The 18440-nt window shown below is 31.9% G+C and overlaps 1 protein-coding gene across 5 annotated transcripts in view; it reads right to left on the bottom strand.

The window, feature by feature from the left end:
* Positions 1–15830, bottom strand: part of hlk (hulk) — a 50135-nt gene extending 34305 nt beyond the window's left edge. For 3 of the 5 annotated variants that reach the window (XM_076402547.1, XM_076402545.1, XM_076402543.1), the window contains exons 1-4: positions 15576–15830; positions 10250–10432; positions 4486–4626; positions 1031–1066 (exon numbers count right to left, since the gene is read on the bottom strand). In XM_076402547.1, coding sequence (XP_076258662.1) covers positions 1031–1066; positions 4486–4626; positions 10250–10432; positions 15576–15717 — 502 coding nt within the window. In that variant the 5' untranslated portion in view covers positions 15718–15830. The remainder of the gene's footprint in view (positions 1–1030; positions 1067–4485; positions 4627–10249; positions 10433–15575) is intronic. The other 2 variants (XM_076402546.1, XM_076402544.1) reach the window with 1 other exon arrangement.
* Positions 15831–18440: the final 2610 nt, after the last annotated feature.

The raw sequence follows: 18440 nt of genomic DNA on the forward strand, positions 1-18440 counted from the left end.
AACAAATGATTTCGTAGTTGTAAGTTTTAATGTATTTATCAATAAATTCAATAAAACATTAAACATTTTTTCGCATATAAATATAGGAGAATTTAGTAATATTTTATATTATTTTCTGCATGTATGTTCATGTAACGATTTTACACAAGCTTTCGCTATGGCAATTGGAAATAAACTCTATGAGATGTTTTTAAATCGCCCAACGCTTATTGTCAACAATATTAGCATTATTTTAACACCAGCACAAATTATATTATTAACAATGTTATGCCTTGTGATCCATTTTAGATATTTTCGTTACGGTTATAAACATAATTGTTACTACACTTTCTGTGGCATTGCATTGTAAATATATTTTTACATTTATAACACCTTGTAAGCTACTTTATAATTTATAAAAAATACATCTACTATAAGAAGAACATTAAGATTGATTATTATCAGTTAAAAGTATTTCCATATGACTGTTCAAATTTAGGGCAATTATTTTCTTATTTTATTATTGGTAAGATATTTATTAATTAGTATATTTTTATACAGTTTCATAATTCTCCATTAATTGTTTCTAATAATATTTAATTATTCACTTTTTGTTTCAGATTTAATACAATGTAGTATTTTCAAAATATCACATGTAAAGTTCTCTTACTGAGTAGTATTAGAGAAAATAATCAGATAGAACAGGTCATCTATAGAGTTTCTCGTTATTAAAATATCTATCGAGTTCGTTTTGAATTTAAAATGTAAAAAAATACTGGCATTGTTAAATTGGGTTTGGAAAAAAGAACCTACATAATTTTAAACTACTCGAAGAATAAAATTATTAAAACTTATTAGTGAAAATCAGAAATAGGTGCAAATAAACCAGAAGCAGAAGATCGTAAAAGAAGAGTGAAATTAGTGGGTGAAATAGTAAACATAAATTAAAAGATTAAGTGAAGTTACACCATTTCAAGTTCAAGGGAGGGTGTTGAAAATCAGTGAAACCATTAAACCACGAGGAATCATGTATGTGTTTACGTCTACTTACTGGTTCCAGCTTTCTGACATGTTTCGGCGTCTGGACCTATGGTATAAATGTGTCATAAACTATATTAGTTACTATTCAAACCAAAAATAAAGATTAGAATTTTGATTAAACCATACTGTATGTTTAGTTATAACTATTGTTTGTTATATAAAATGATGAATAACTGAGGAACATCTTATAGGTTGTCCAATAAGCCTTGTGTTAAAAAAATATGATATTTGTATATTTGTTATCTCCCCAGTTATAGATAATTTAACGTAAATCAAAACAAAAGTACATAACCAAAGTATTTGAACCAATATTTTCCACTGGAACTTTTTTTTGAGGTCTGAAGAAGCCAGTAGTTACTGGAGACGAGATCTGGATTATATAGTGACGGGAAACGCAATTCTTTCTTTGTGACTACCTTTTTGGAGACTTATGATCAAACAGCAGTTTTATTGTACATTTAACTCAATATTCATGTTAATAGTGTCGGATCATTAGTTTGTGAATTATAGCATTTTGAGTGAAGCAACTTTTGTTATTGTGAAAAAAATTGATAAAAAGGAATTTCTCGTGTTGATAAAATATTGCTTTTTGAAGGGAAAAAATACAGTTGAAGCAAAACCTTGACTTGATGCCGAGTTTCCGGACACTGCCCCAGGAAAATCAATCATCAAGGATTGGTATGCTAAGCTTAGACATGGTGAAATGAGCGCCGAAGACGGTGAACGCAGTGGACGGCTAAAAGAGGTTGTTACCAACGAAAATATTAAAAAATCTACGAAATGATTTTGAACGACCATAAATTGAAATTGAATGAAATAGCAGATACTCCAAAGATATCAACGGAACGTGTACATCATATCATTCACGAATATATGGATATGAGAAAGCTCTGTGCAAAGTGGTTGCTTCGCGAGCTCACTTTTGACCAAAAACAACGACGAGTTGATAATTCGGAGCAGTATTTGAAGATCATCAAGCATAATAAACTCGAGTTTTTCGTCGATATGTGACAATGGATGAAACATGGCTCCATCATTTCACTCCGAAGTCCAATCGACAGTCATCCGAGTATACTGCACACGATGAACCCGCTCCAAAACGTGGGAAAACGCAACTGTCGGCTGGCAAGCTTATAGCGCCTGTATTTTGGGATGCGCATGGAATAATTTTCATTGACTACCTTGAAAAAGGAAAGACCATCAACAGCGACTATTACATAGCGTTATTGGATCGTTTGAAGGACGAAATCGACGAAAAACGGCTGCATTTGAAGGAAAAGAAAGTGCTGCTTCACCAAGACAATACACCGTGTCACAAGTCAGTAAAATCGATGGCAAAAATCAATTAATTGGGCTTCGAATTGCTCTCTTATCCACTGTATTCTCCAGATCTGGCCCCCAGCGACTATTTCCTTTTCTCAGACCTCAAAAGAATGCTGGCTGGAAAGAAATTGCTTACGAATGAAAAAGTGATCGCCGAAACTGAGGCCTATTTTGAAGCAAAGGACAAATCGTATTATAAAAATGGTATCGAAAGGTTGGAGGGTCGCTATAATTAATGTATCACCCTTGATGGGAATTATGTTGAATAAAAAAACTAATTTTGGCAAAAAATTGTGTTTTACTATTGTAGGCCGGGGACTTTTCAATTGACGTGTTATATACCAAGATTTAAACTATTGTATAGATAAATTTTAGATTAGTCGGCAATGACTAGTAACAATATATATAATAACATAATAACAATAAATTCAATAACAAGAAATTTTATTATTAAGAATGATCTTGAATCAAAGCAATATTTTAGAACGTGGTTCCAGAGATATTCATCTCCAGTAATCTTGAGGATTAACTCCAAATTTGTAATTATTCGCTATATTTAGCTCCCTTTAATTTCTGGATATTCTCATATCCCAAATAATTCAATCAACGATTTTAATTGAACAAAATGGTTATGACAAATCTATTAAGATTCACAGTTAAAATAAAATATCTTTCTAACCCTAAATGTGCGTTTTGCTTATCTAACGACATGACTTATTGAACAACCTAGTATTTTATTATTATGTTATTTTATGTAAGTCTGAAAACTGTTCAATGTGTTTTGTTTGTACTGCAGATTTAGTTCTCCTACTGAACATTTTTGAAAGAGTAAAATTGTATAATGTTTTTACCATGAATTTAAAATGCTATTAATCCAAAGATGAATATAAAGGAGTAATGATTGGATATTTAATTTTAAAAACTTCTAGTATTCTTCTAACTTCGTTTTTTAAACGAGATTCTTCATATTAAAAAAATGTTATATAGAAAAATCAATTCAGAACTAGTTGGAACGAATAACAGATGATACTACCAGCGTAGGATGAAAAGTTCTCAGTCTGGCAAAGAGATGGTAACAAGATTGCGAAGATTGGAGAGATTAAAGGTTGCGAAATATCTTGTACAAATTATTAGGAATGCGAAAGCTCTCATCCCAGCAATCTTTGCACCGATTCATTGGGGATCCTACCGAGTTTGGGTGGCTATTTGTCATCATAAATCAGGAGTAAAAGCGATGGGTGGAATACGGTAGTTTAGCGTCAAAGAAAAGGAAATTGATAGCAAGAGTGGGAAATATTATAGTCAACGTATTTTGGGTATATGATTCCCGTAATCTTCTGATTTGGTATCCTCAGTCTTCCAATCTGTTCTCAAACTTTAAGCGCTTCGTATATAATGAGGAAGTTAAGGTAGTCATAGATGAATATTTTAATGTTGAAGAAACGCTGATTCGATCAAATATATTTGTTTTTGTTCTGGTCTAAAACCAGGCAGTGGAATGCCTCGACGCATACCTGTCGCGGAAACTTGCCCTGGAGTGACAAGTTGGACCTGGTTATGTGAGACTGCCTCTGGGCTTACCAATACACTAAACCGAAACCGCCTTACAGTTGACCCCTGCGGATCGCTACTGCTACTGCATTAAAGTTGGGGATATGGTACCCGCTGATCGGGCAGCCGTTATTGGGCACGAGGACCCGGCGAAAGAATAGATAGTGAAACTAACTATAGATTTGCAAACTTGAGTTAACACTTGACTGAATGCTGTCGTATGGGGGTTAGATATATTGTAGTTGTAGTAGATAAATTACGTAGAAAAATAAAGCAATTTTTGACTAAAATAGCACTCTTTCAGGCTGAGAACTTTTTATCATACTCTAGTACATATCGTGAACATAGCAGGTGAGATAGTTTAATCAAGTACAAGCGGAATCTTTTCCTGATTTTCTCCTGATTGTTTGTTTTGTGACTTGTACCACCTATCGTGAGTATATTTGAGTTATTGAAGTTATTAATGCTGACCCTAAAGCAGTTTATGTATTTTTAATAGAAAAAAATTAATACTGATTATTATCGATAAATAATTCGTATTAAGATGAGAGATATGCAAATACGTTAATCCAAAACACAGTTTATACTTACAAAATAGTACGGCAACAAAATCGGTTTCTTGTACTATCTTTTCTAGGATTTTAGCGTTAACTTCTTCTATTCTGTCGGGTAAATCCATGGCTTCTAAACTGGTAAGGAAGTCTAAAACATTTTCTTCGTCCATCAAGTCCCCTGGAAACAGATTATCGTTAATTATAACTAAGTACTCCGACAACGTTTAATCAAACAGAAAATAGTTTGTATTTTCAGCATCATATTTCGACATTATATTTTATATTATATGTTAGTTTTGTTGTTATTTATAATATATATCGTTTGTTTTAAGTATTATATGACGATATATTCTAATCTGAATTAAATAATTCTAAATATTAAACACTCCCTCATTTTTTTTATGTATGAATTTAAGTCAATATAATTAAATAACTATATTAATGTTATACAACCGTCCATACTGTAAGTAATGAATTATTTATACTACGAAAATCTTGAGATGTTTTTTTACTTTTAATTTCTATACATTATTTTGCTATATAAACTTCAAAGCTCTATAAAACTGAATTAAATTTGACATTTTTTTCTTATATCTCATATTCACATAGTACGTCTATTGGTTCACGTTTGTTCAGCGTGTTTATTCTATTTATAGTGGGCCATGATTATATATCAAGAATACAGTATTTTTATATGTGCCATCAGTTTACGGTTTTTAATAATTTTGCTGATTTTTAGGTCAATGATCACTATACCTTAATATCTTAATAAAATTGTATATGTCCTATTCTATTAAATGAAAAAATCTTCTATATTCCAAGACGGTCTGGGAAACGGCTCTAATGATTGTGATGCAAATTTCGATTTCCTTGAAATACACTCATATTAAATAAAAATTTTAATTTGTAGTGTGACAAACCAATTCTTGCGTCATTTTGGATATTAATTTCCTTCGAACTGATTTTGAATTAGCTGCTAATGTGGATCATCTCGAGAAAAGACTTAGTTTATAGAAAAAATAGGTTTGCCAAGACAGCACAATACAAATGTGTTAAAAAATAAAGGAAATTTTGAAATTTTGGGTGTGTGTGGTGCTATTGTCATGATTTTTTTTTTGTTGTATTGATAAGCAAGCTTAAGTTTTCAGTTATATTGATCATTGAGCGTACTTTGGTACTATTAATGATTTTTTATTTTACCGCAGTTTGAGAAAACGATAAACTTTCTTATCATTTTTTAGGTATTTCCGATTCTTTAAAAAAAAAGTAAAAATCTATATTTTATTTCTTATATCAATTAATAATTTATTGTATCCATTTTTGATGTAATTTTATACGATACGATAGATTAATGTATAGGCAAGGATTCACCAGATTTCAAGTAAATTGGTTCATTACAAGTTGAGAAAAATGCGTTTTTCAAAGAAAAAAAACTTCTAAATGCAGCATCACTGAAACAATTAAATCTTCAAGAAAAATTTTAAATAATTTGAAAAATTCTCTTATGGACATATTCGAAAAAAAAAATTTAAGAATTTCAACGACATTTTCACCAACTGAGCGACTAAAAGCAAAGTGTTTCTTTAACATTAACATTTTTGAAATGAAAACGAGCACTACAATTATGAACACTGACAAAAATGCAAAATATGACAAAAACAACCTTTTAGAATCTCCATTTTCAAACGCAATAACTTTTGATGACCCAACCCTTTTATCTAAAATATTCTATAGGGTGTATAATATGACTTCATTGAATACGTATTACAAGTGATATATGACTTTAAAAGCATTTATTAGAAAAAAAAACCCTTTTTCTCCAACCTTATATCGATATCAATATTCTCATAAAACAACGCAGTAAACTATAAAGTTATTTTCATTTCAAATAGATTGGGATTTATTTATTTAAACATAAAACCAACAAATTTTTGCGTAATATATGGCGAACATTTGTTGGTCGTTTTTCATAGTACAAACGATATTGAATGATATAAATTTCGCACTCGATTTTACAATAACAGAAATGCGATTAATTAGAATAGTTAAAGATGTTTTCGAATTTTTCTTCTCGCGAAAAATATTATTTCTTTCAGTCAAATAAATATATTGAGTTTTAACTAGATGGACGCTTCACCCTTGACTATGAAAATTGTTCAGTTTTTATTCGGTTATTTATTAGTTTCTACGAATATTGTAAATTTATATTTAATCATATTGAATTAAATTAGTTTAAGTAAGTTTAAGTATAAGTTTTTACTGTTTTTGTTTCTTAAATTAATATTTCCTTAAATAATCTAGATATAGTATATTCAAAGTTTTTTTGTACAAACGTCATTAAGATGTTTAATGTATTTCCTGTCGCAATTTGTAAATTCGTTTACATAGAATCAGACAATATTTTTCTTCTCATTTTGTTCTAGTTAAAAAGAGACAATGCTATCTGATTAGTTCGAACATGCAAACGAATGAGCCTGTCAAAATCGTCTGGTTTCAAACGTATGCAAAACTTTTGAAATGTAAGAGGTGATAAGAGGCTATATATTGGATAATATTGTGGCTGTATAATTAACTGTAGTTTTTAGATGTATTACAATTTTATAATAAATTATATTTGATAAAATGTTTGTTCAATTATTTTATTTAGATTAGTATGTTGTTGTATGTCAAAGCCAAACTGAACTAAAACTCAGAGTTGATGCGGCAACATTGCGACGTTTTGATGTCACAAATTTAAATGACTTGTGTATAAAATAACTTTGAACAGACTATAGTTATTACTATTTCTTGTTTTTCTGACATTTTTTTTAGTTTAACTTTGTAAAAAATTGATAAAACTTACTTAAACATAATAATATAAGATATGTTGCAATTATTTCGATCATATTTAACCATAATGTACCATAGCATTAAACATACGCATTGAGATTAAAAATTTCAACAAAAAATTGAGTGTGTTTATAGAAGATATTTACCTATTGCCATTTAACTCAGCCCTTTTTGTATGTATTCTAGTCATCTTTTCACTTAAAAATACCTTATTGAGAAAACTTGGTTTAATGTGTATTAATTAAAATACTTTCCATTAAGACGATGATTTGGCAGCACTCTAATCACCGATCTATTTTCGGACTCCTTTATGATTTAGAAATCATGTACCAACAAAGGTATGCTGCTGATCTGAACAAGTGATAGTGTGCTAGTGCTATGCTTGGTGAGTACAGTGAGTACCCATTCACTGTACAATTCCAGGAGCAACAATATATGCTTCACAATTCTTTCAAAATGCGGTCGAGCGTGATCACGTAAGATGTTGACTTTTATTACCAGATATTGATAATCCTTTTTTTGTAATAGTGCGTGGTTCAATTTGTTCAATTGATGTCGATAGACATAGGTATCTATAGTAACAGCTTCATTCGGTTTTAGCACTCCATAATACACTACAACTTGCTGATCCCATCATATCTATAGCTTCAAGACTTTTTGGCCATGTATATTCTGCTTCGATGTCGATATGGATGGCTCTCCTTGACTAACCCATGACTTTTTACGCTTGGAATAGTAGTAGTACATCTAGTTTTCATCGTCACTCACAATACGTCACAGAATTATTCTTTTTTTGCACGACAAGCAGTGAAACCGCGATGTCGAAATGGTTTGAAATGATATCGTGTATAAACGCCTAGAAATAGTTGATTGATCAACTCTGTATGAATGTTCTTTGTGAGTTTTGTTTAATAAGTCTTGCCACTAATTATTTTAAAGTTTTCACGTCACATTATCGTCACTTTTAAATCGTTCAAACAGAAACGGCTAATTTATTTATGGCCGGGCAGCATCGCCATATGTTTCTAAAAGTGTTTGATGGGCTTCGGTAACAGGTTTTCTCAAATCAAACAACAAAAGTAATGAGTCATAAAGCGAAAGTGATTAGCATCTATATACCCTAAATAAATTGAAGATACTTAATGAAAAACTGTTATTTTGTGTAGAAATGTTAAAACCATGGGATTTAACAGTTGTTTATATTAATACTTTTGCCTCCTAATAATCTTACATTTATTTTGTATACTATATAGTAAGTAATTATATATATATATATATATATATATATATATATATATATATATATATATATATATATATATAGTATAGCAGTAAAGCTATTAACATCGAGTCCGATCAAAGCTGAGTTAGATAAAGTTAATGGTACATCTGCTCTAAATCCTGACCTGACATATGAATGATACCAAATTTTAACTTAACATCCCTAATTTTGTATCGATGTGGGTCAAAAAACACAAAAAGAGAATTGTTGAACGATGAATACAAATGTCAAAAAAGGCTGAGAAATCAACATGGAAGAAAAATAATGTAATCAAAATCACACATAGAAGATAAGAACGATGTTTGTGTCCGAAGAAATGAAAAAAGTTGCATGTAAACTGGAGAGAGGAAAATATAGCACTAGTGTATCAAAAAGGTAAAAAGTGTGCCGTAAACATAAAACAACGGATACAGAAAGCTTCTTTATAAAATATAAAGTGCGTAATAGTGCCATTTTTTATAAACAACAAAATTTTAGAGCAACCTATTACAAGTTATGAATATATAAAACTGTAGCAAGATAATAAGATAATTGTTTTCATCGATCTGTTTTTGCTAATTGGAAGTGAATATTTACATAGTCCCAAACAAGTTAAAAGAATGCATGAAAAATAAAGCACAAATGTTCTCTATTCTTTGCAAGAAATAAATTGTGATATTTTTAGACGGGTTAGGAACCACCGAGGTGGAAATTTTATAAATAGCCCACGCACCGGGAGCTTTCGCTATCTCTCTCTCTCTCTCACACTCATCCCAATTTTCATTCAAGGATGACCCACATTACCGATAAACTCAAACTCTTGAAGATACATTCAAATATCTTCAAGTTGTAATAAAAATAAATGCATTAGATGTGCAAGTACCTTTCTTATGTTGAACAAAACAACAAGCCATCATAGGATGGTGAAAAAAATCTATATATATTCGAATATATTAGTCAACTCTATAGAAACTACAAGAATTTCAATGTCAAGCAAATGTTGGGCACTCACGTTAAAATAATTTAGGTACCTTTGTTTAGTACCGAGTTTTTTTCGTTGATCCCTTTTATTCACAACTTTTGTCTAGTCATTTTACTGCATTAAACCACAAAGTCACATTTTATACTCTAAAATGATGTTAGAAAAATATCAATCTTTATAGTAGGTTGGAGTAGATAGTAGATACGCATTATATTAAAATGTATAATCAGTTTTAATATCAGATATCACACGAAGTGTGAATAAAAAAATGACACAATTTGTCGTTATATAAGTAGGAACATTATATGTATGAACATATATATTTAAAAAGCTTAAAGTTATGTAGCCCGTTCAATAAGGCAGTCGATGCGCGTCATGTCAAAATGTATTACTTCACCACGTTGCAATGTTGCCGCTTCAAATTTGACTTCTGGTTTACAATATTTGTCGTTTTATAACCTCCAATTATCACACTAATATTTTGCAGAATTTTGCAGACATTTGGCAACATATAGACTAATCCGGTTATTGTATTCGGCGTTACATACATCAGACAGCAATCTAACTCTTTTCAATTAGCATACAATTAGAGAGAACAATTCGCTTCGAGTTTTAAATGAATTTTACGTTTCTACAAATTGAAATTGGTATCACCTATGACGTGTATAGGTTGTTTTGTTGAACAAGCTATAGCATGTTCCAAATAGAAAAATATTTAAATGTACTTACCTTCATAAATGATCGGTTGTTTCTCTCTGAAATAAGTGAGGGCGGGGAATTTGGTAATTCCATACTGCTTGGCTACTCGTTTGTCGTTAATCTTCACGAAATCTACCCCAAAGGAGTCTGTATCATCGTCTATTTGTTCTAACTCTTCGAGAACTTTGTCGCATGTTGTACAGCTTCTTGTATCTGAAAAATAAGGAATTAAATTGAGTACAGCTAAAAGTTCAATGCAATTTTTTTATGAAATTTGTAAAAATTACAATATGAAAAAGAAAATATCACTATGAAGATTTTCACGTAAAGCAAGCGTCTACTTTGTTAAGAGTAATTTGAACAAAGACAGTGAAATTTAAAACTAAAAATTGGACAGCATACTGCCCACCAAAATATTTCGTGAAAAAACGAGAATATCATATCACACACAACCACTTGGGAGAAATATTTGTCGTTGGATGAAGCTTTAATTGTAAACATATAGATTGCAGATATTAACCACAACAAAAGGTAAAAAAAGAAGACAAGAAACTCAAGTAAGAAGCTATAATAACCATTCAACAAGTAATCCAGCCTATTGGTTTATTAATATATTTAAAATGTGTGATTTATTAGATTTTTTATTATAAGAAAACTACTTTAATATAATTAGAAGAGAGCTTTCAGTCATTATGTTAACCTCAAGAGAAAATATATTAAAATAGACAGCTATAACCCTTTTTACCGACAAATATTGATTACAATAGAGTCACCATCTCTACACCATTGTCCAAGCCAGAAGAAGTTGAATACTTCATGAAGACATCATTAAAGGTGTATTCAGAAGAGATACGATAACTAGTCAATGGGAAGACAAAATCGAAAAAGAATCAACAAACTGCGGATCCTACAAACATACAGAACATATTTCATAATAAAAATTAAAATCTTATTTGATAAATTCAATAAGCTAAAGAGCAGTTTATTACTTTTATTTACAAGAGCTATCAGCATATAAAGGGTCAATTTACAAACTCTAGTAACCAAGAGGAAGTCGTGAAACCTATAACATATAAATCTCCTAGAAGAAGTAGCAATGGATCATTAAAATACATTAATTTAATTATTGTTAGACATATAGATAGCATAAATAAAAGTAATAATAGAGTGTAAGATAATATCAGTTATCTGTCTGGGACATTAGACGATTTAGAGCCATCCCTAAATATTTAGTTGCGGTTAGGATTGAACTCTTAGATGATGGTAAGCTGACGGATAAAGTAGAATTAAACACATGTTATTTGCGTTAAATAGATAACTCTGCCGTTTTTTTGATACTATCAAACGTCAATCCGACATCATAATCCAGTGATCAGTGGTTTACGTAGGAAATTAATGACGATGCTCTGTAAAACATCACTTGGAGCACCTCCAGATATTTTTCCACCGCCAGTTAGCCTGCCATTTGTTTTATTGTTATTCCTTAATATTTGGTACGGCATAAACAATGACTGATTCACACAGCTAAGAACAGAGATAAACGAAAAACAGATTTTGTATCGCTATCTATGAAATATTTTTAGAGAATGATAAATTTTACAATATTTGATGACGTCGAAAAAGGAAATATGAGAAGCACAATTCATTTGGACATTGTCTTCTAGTATAACGGGGAAAAGTTATTTCCATTGTTTTCACGTCTTTCAAACTAAATATACGTTATGTAATCTGACTGTCTCTGACTATCGCGGCCATGTGAAAGGGCCACCTGTTTTAAAACTACCTGAATGAGTGAGACGGGGTGGCTGTTTTCTAATAGATAAAAACCCCCAGTGTCGCATCGTATCGCTGTTCAATAAGTCGCATCTTCTTTTGTCAGCTTTATACGTAAATTTTACATAGACCGGAATAAATGGTAATTAGATGGAGCAGGGTTTGTGTTATACGGTGGATGCCTCAAAAATTGCTTATACTTTTACGTTCCTATGATGGAAAACTACACCTTCCCTGTTAATTCATTTTGATCGTTTTTGAATGGTTTACTTTAATTGTATTAGTTCTTGGTAGCAAGGAATCGATGTTAAGGTAAGCTTCAAACAGCCCATAATGAACTTATTTCAATCAGGCCATCACCTTCTTTGCCGTCAATAGGGGCTTTAGAACTGTTTGTAAAGTTTTGATCACAATTTTCACCATAATTTCTGTCAAAACTAGCTCGATTTTGTTTAGTTTCAGTAGAGATCCACATGGAAACTTGGTTTATTGCATTTTTCATTGTTAATTCATATGAAGATCAAGTATGGAGCTTTTTGGGTATTCAATTTATATAAATGTTTCCAAACTGCAATATATGAAGAAAAAGACCTGGAATCTCAATTTTCGAAGCGCAGCTATGGAAAAGCTACTATATTATGGTGTTGTTAAATAAGTATTAACGAAAACATGCGAGCTTCAAGCCATTTTTTAGGAAAAACCGAATTTACTTTTTACCCAACAAGTTCTGTAATGAAATCGATATCTCCGTTATTAAACGCGTTTATCTAATATTCTGATATGGAATTAAGAATTTTGCTTGTGTATATCATCGAATACACTTTACAAATATCAATATTCGATGTTTCGGCTATAATTCTATTACTTAAGGAATATTTAGCGGCAAGATACAGGTGAATTTAAAAATACAATAGCATAAATCATTAAGAGCGGAGTTTGAAAATGTGTAAAGATCGAAACCTTTGCCAGAACGCGTGGGACATTATACATTATCTGCGAATTTTTGGATTTATACCAACTATTCTATAGATAAAAGATCTAATAATTTAAAACCGGGCAATGGGAAAGTATTTTACTAGACGATTTTTTGTTCCTTTAATTGTTAGCTTAGCATTTTAATGAACATTAAATATTCAACGAGATAATAAATAAATACATGGTATTATTTTCTTAAAATGTAAAAGCTTTAATAAGACATTTATGAATACAATCTATTTATCTATGTAATTCAACCAATATATGCTAGAAATGGTGATTTAATTTCACTAAATCATTTCCGATAAATATTTCACCATGACAGTCCCCCCTAGAGATTATAAAGTCGAGATGTAAGTTAAAAATGAATAAGGCATTACACACGCTAAACCGACAAGCAGTTGTTTTATTTTTAAAGTCTCAATTATGCTTTGGCTTTGGCTGAACGGGATCAACCAGATATCTCCCGGTTTATTTTTAAATATCGAAAAGTTTTGCGACGTTGCCACTGACTCCGTTAAATCAGAAGGAACTCGACAAAGCACCTGTTGCCTCTTCAGTTGAAGACCCCTTATTGGTTCTTCTCCCCTATGTAGTGAAATAAAAGAACCGACAAGATCCTTCCTAATCCCCTTTCAATATTTTTTTCGTTATATTTTAGAATGTCCTTTTTACCAACTTGAGGTTATTTGAATTGGACATACTGTTTAACGTGGTCTCTGAACCACGGTCCTATTGAAACCGATTTGCCAGTAACCAACTTATAAATCATCCAAGAAGACATCCGGTCTTACCCAGTTTGGTTACTGGCGAGACTGAGATCACTGTCCTTGCCGACCATACAATTATGACCATACATAAGGCATCTGCGAAAATTGTTAAGAACTAGATGGGAACAAAATAAAAATAATATCACCCAGGAAGTGGATCATCCACTGGAACATCGATTTTAATGCTTCATTTATGAGAAATTTGTTGTTTCCCGAAATCAACTAAGACGAAAATAAGACATTGATCAGGATCATCAAGTCCTGTGGCTACAACAGTAGCCTATTGGTTAAGAAGTAGACATTCAACAATGTTTTTGATGTGGCACAATGATTTTTCAATTTTGGATCAATATTATGCTTTTATGTAGTTATTTAGAGCATACTGCTGACGTTGAATGCAACTTTGATAGATGGACAGTAAAAGCCATATGATTACGACTGTTCCTTGAGTCACAAAATGAGTCACATTCCAATCCTCACCCCTAAAATCAGTGCAATGTTATTACAAACAGTCTTAGGTAAAAAATAAACATTACTTTTACTTTTTCTTATTTATGTTTGTGTTTTGCTATCAAGTAACTATTTTAGCATTATTAGAATTTCACAGATTAAAATAAATAAAGTCTAGGACAGAATCTATAATCATTAATGGTAGTTAAATAGAACATTTTCTTTAATATAGGTGATATTAAGATTATTATTAATTACTTACGAACATTGTAAACGCGCCATAAAATAAATACAAATAATATTTCCCTCTATTTTAGTGTGTTAGTTTATTTACCTCGAACTAGTTATTAATAAGATTAGTAGAAATAATGTTTCACTATTACTATATGTTAGTTTGTGTTATTAAGCGTTTTGCTGGGTGTAATATTGTTTATCAGTGATAAAATGGAAACCATATCGTTATTTTGAATACTTTGAAACCATATTGTGCATCGTATTTCTTGTTTTTGTTAACCCTAACCCTAATATAAACGACAAATATATATTTATTGCGGGGATACTAAAATCGGTAACAACGGCAACGTTGCCGTGCGAATTCGCTCGCCTCTCGCACATTTAAACTCAAACCCGCCACATCTCTACGTTCTGGCAGAGAATTTTACTCATTTTCAGATTGCATCACTGAATCCCAACATTTTGATGCGGGAGGACATATAACACCGCGACCAAATGAGGCAATGTATGAGCCGCAAGGTTTTGTTTACCCGGTTATTTTAACCGTATGTTTTATTCGGGAAATCCGAGATCGGCTCAGGTTTATGTCGATGGAATAACGCTGCCAGGACGATGAGGACAGTTTCTTCTCGGTAGATTTCATTTTTTTCGGATCGGAAGTATATAGGCTGATGAAGAGTTCTGGAAACCTTTTACCGTCGCTGACTTACGCAAATAATTTATTTTTGGCCTTTGCGTATTCGGACAAGCAAGTTTTTTCCGTATTTCTGTCCTATTTTTTCTTTTTTTAAAGTCTAACCGTAATTTTTTTCTAATTTAGCTCCAAGCTCACAATGACGGTTGATCCAGACGGTGGTGGTGTGACAGGATAATACTCACGGGTTGTGAATGTAACATTTCAATAATATATGCACAATTTCCGCGTTTTGAACCGAAAGAAAAATTTTTTTGGGGTGCTGTAAAAACGATGTTGGTGTCTGATGATTCAAATACAGCTCGTGGTGTTATTTTAGCCACTGCACTGATGCACCTTACGCACTGATTCCCTTTCCATTTCGTCACTGATTCGATATCACACGCGCTTGAGGGCACTTCGGCGAGACGCTGGTTGTATGCCGCGAAGAGGAAGAAGAAGAGGAGGAGGCTCTACTTACACCAGAAGACCGCGACATATCCCTTTTCTTGGAGGACGCGATCGAGCTGTTTGGCCGTGACCTCTTCGATGACAGATTCCTGGTGCTGCGGGGGGCTACGCTTGGCCGCCACCAGCGCCACTAGGAGCAGCCACCTCAGCATGCTGCAGCCGCTACACGACGTCGACCGCTGACTGAGCTGGAAAGGATCGGGGCGTCGCGACGCTGCCACGACTCGGCCGGCGAGGGAGGCTGGATTAGACCACGGCGGTTACGTAATTGATGACACGTTTCTATCTTTGTCTGAGCGGCGATCGAACGTGGTGGGAAAACGATTAGCCACCAAGAACGACGTTTAAATTGTCATATTAACACTTAATATCGTTTTGGTTTGTCAAGCGACTTCAAAAAGGTGGAGGAGGTTCTATGTTCGACTGTATATTTTTTTTTATTATGTATGTTCCCAGATTTTTCTGTCAATGATGGACCGATTTTCAAAATTATTTCTTTATTCGAAAGAGGACTTCAGAGGTGGTCCCGTTGTTATGCTTTTATGGAGTTGTTTAGAAAGCCACAACAAAGAATGGTTCGAGTAACTGCGAAACGATTGTCAACTTGTCTGAGTCCTGCTCTGGTGGTATCCAAAAGTTGCAATACTTCAATATTCTCATGAGAATGGAGTCTTTCCTCATGCCCCCTTGCAATTCTCTTGATTTCTTGACTGACTGTGTGTATCTGAAGGTCTCTATGTAAGTAGTCAGTCCTGTAGTATTTGGGTGCACCCACAATACTTTTCAGGACTTTGTTCTGAAAAATTTGTGTTTTGTTTATGTGACTCTTTGCAGGACATATTGGTTTCAGTACTTGCTTATATATTATCAATTTATTATATACTGATAATTGTGATGTTCTTCCAATTAGTCAATACATTTTCTTATATTTCAACTCCAGTTCTTTTCTTTTCTTCTTTATATGTTCCTTCCAGCGAAGTTTTGCATCAAGATTCATTCCGAGATATTTAGCGTTGTTGCTATATGGAATGATAGTAACATTTAATGTTATTGGTGCTTGTACGGCCAGATTGTAGGTGAAGTGAACATGCACAGATTTACTTTCGTATATTTTTATTTTCCAAGCCTGTGTCTAATTATTTATATTGTCACTTGCCTGTTGTAATTTTCGTGTGGCTTCTTCACTATTGTCTCCGACAGCTATAATCACAGTATCATCATCAAATGTAGCCATCGTAATATTCTCCGTTTGTGGTATATCACAAGGGTGGAGTAGATAAAGTACTGGCCCCAGTACACTCCTTGTAGTACACCTTCTTTAGCTTCTTTTATTGTAAAGTAAACTTGTTCTTGTTTAACTCTAAAAATTCTGGCTGCAATGTTCGATTTTAATAGTTAGGTGTAATGTTTTGATGACATTTTCTGTAGTTTATGAACAAGGCCTTCATACCAAACCTTATCGAAGGCTTGTGCTACATCTAAGAATATGGCTGCGCATACATATAGTATCTGTTGTTCTGTAGACCTGCTCAATTGTTGAATGCTTGTTAACAAGCTCAAACTGGTGTGTTGATATTAGGTTTTTTTCTCTCTATGATAAATAATTAAATGATTTCAAAAGAGAACAGCCTTATGATCTCTCGGAATCCTACCGACTGCCCCAATTATAAAACGTTAAAGAGCTATAATGGTTGTATTATATACGTTAATATATATCCCTTTAAATTCAAACTCAAATTTTTGATATTAGTACAAATTTCATTTTCTCAGAATATATTTTACTGCAAAAAAAGAAATACGTACAAATTTATGTTTATTTATTTATACACTTTTTATTAAAAATTTAAATATTTAATTTTAAAATTCTGCGCCATTCTGTTGATTGTAACTCTCTAATTGTTGTATTCCTTGCCAACGAAGCAAAATGGGGCGGAAATTGCCGAAGTTTACTAGCTCGTAGTCCAAGCCAAGTTTACATGTAAGTTCAAAACTAAAAAACGTCCTAACTTACTTAAACTTAAAATAATTAGTTTCACAAAAAATTGTGATACTAAAATGAAATCCCTAATACTTAAAGGTTATGTTGTTGACACATGTCAAATCTTAGAATATAATGTTTCAAATCACATAATTTTACATTACTAAACTGATGGCATCTCTTTTCTTGAAAGTACGACACTTATTTATGCACTTTTTATAAATCCTCAATACGTCTTGCAAATGTAATTAGGATGCACAAGATGGTATATTTGTATGAATAAAAGTAGATAATACCTGTTTTAATTGCAGTATTATATAAATGTTAAATGTTTCTACATATTTAACCGATATATAAATGTATTGTATTATTATCTTCTTAATTAATTGACCTATTCTTAAATAGCTTCCTTGTAGATTGGGAAAATAATTTTGAGTAGCTATATACAGTATCATCGTTATATCAAATATTATTAATAAACTCAATTTAACAATTATTCTAAAACCATATTTATACGACAGCCATTTTAAAATATTTAAAGAATTTTGAACTAAACATTCAATTAATAAAATGCTTTATCTCATTGCCATATATCTGTCATCGGAGGTCACTTTACTATAAAAAAAATAACATTCAAGTTAATTCATTAATTTAAGTACTTGTTTGGATTTTAAACGTTATCAAATCAATTTAAAACGTTAAAGTAGTTTATTTATTAATACCAAGTGTATTTTAAATTAGTTTATATGGTGATTTATGTCTGAAATTATTCATTATTTTTGAACCATTTACATTGTATTAAAACATTCTTATTTTTTATGCTGCAAAAAATAGATTCAATGTCATAATTGTCTCATTTTTTACAATACCATGTAGGGCGCGTTCTTTATTCCATTT

Source organism: Rhynchophorus ferrugineus, unplaced genomic scaffold, assembly GCF_030347505.1.
Source record: "Rhynchophorus ferrugineus isolate W39M unplaced genomic scaffold, kcgeb_rfMv2 rfM4, whole genome shotgun sequence".
Classification (NCBI taxonomy): domain Eukaryota; kingdom Metazoa; phylum Arthropoda; class Insecta; order Coleoptera; family Curculionidae; genus Rhynchophorus; species Rhynchophorus ferrugineus.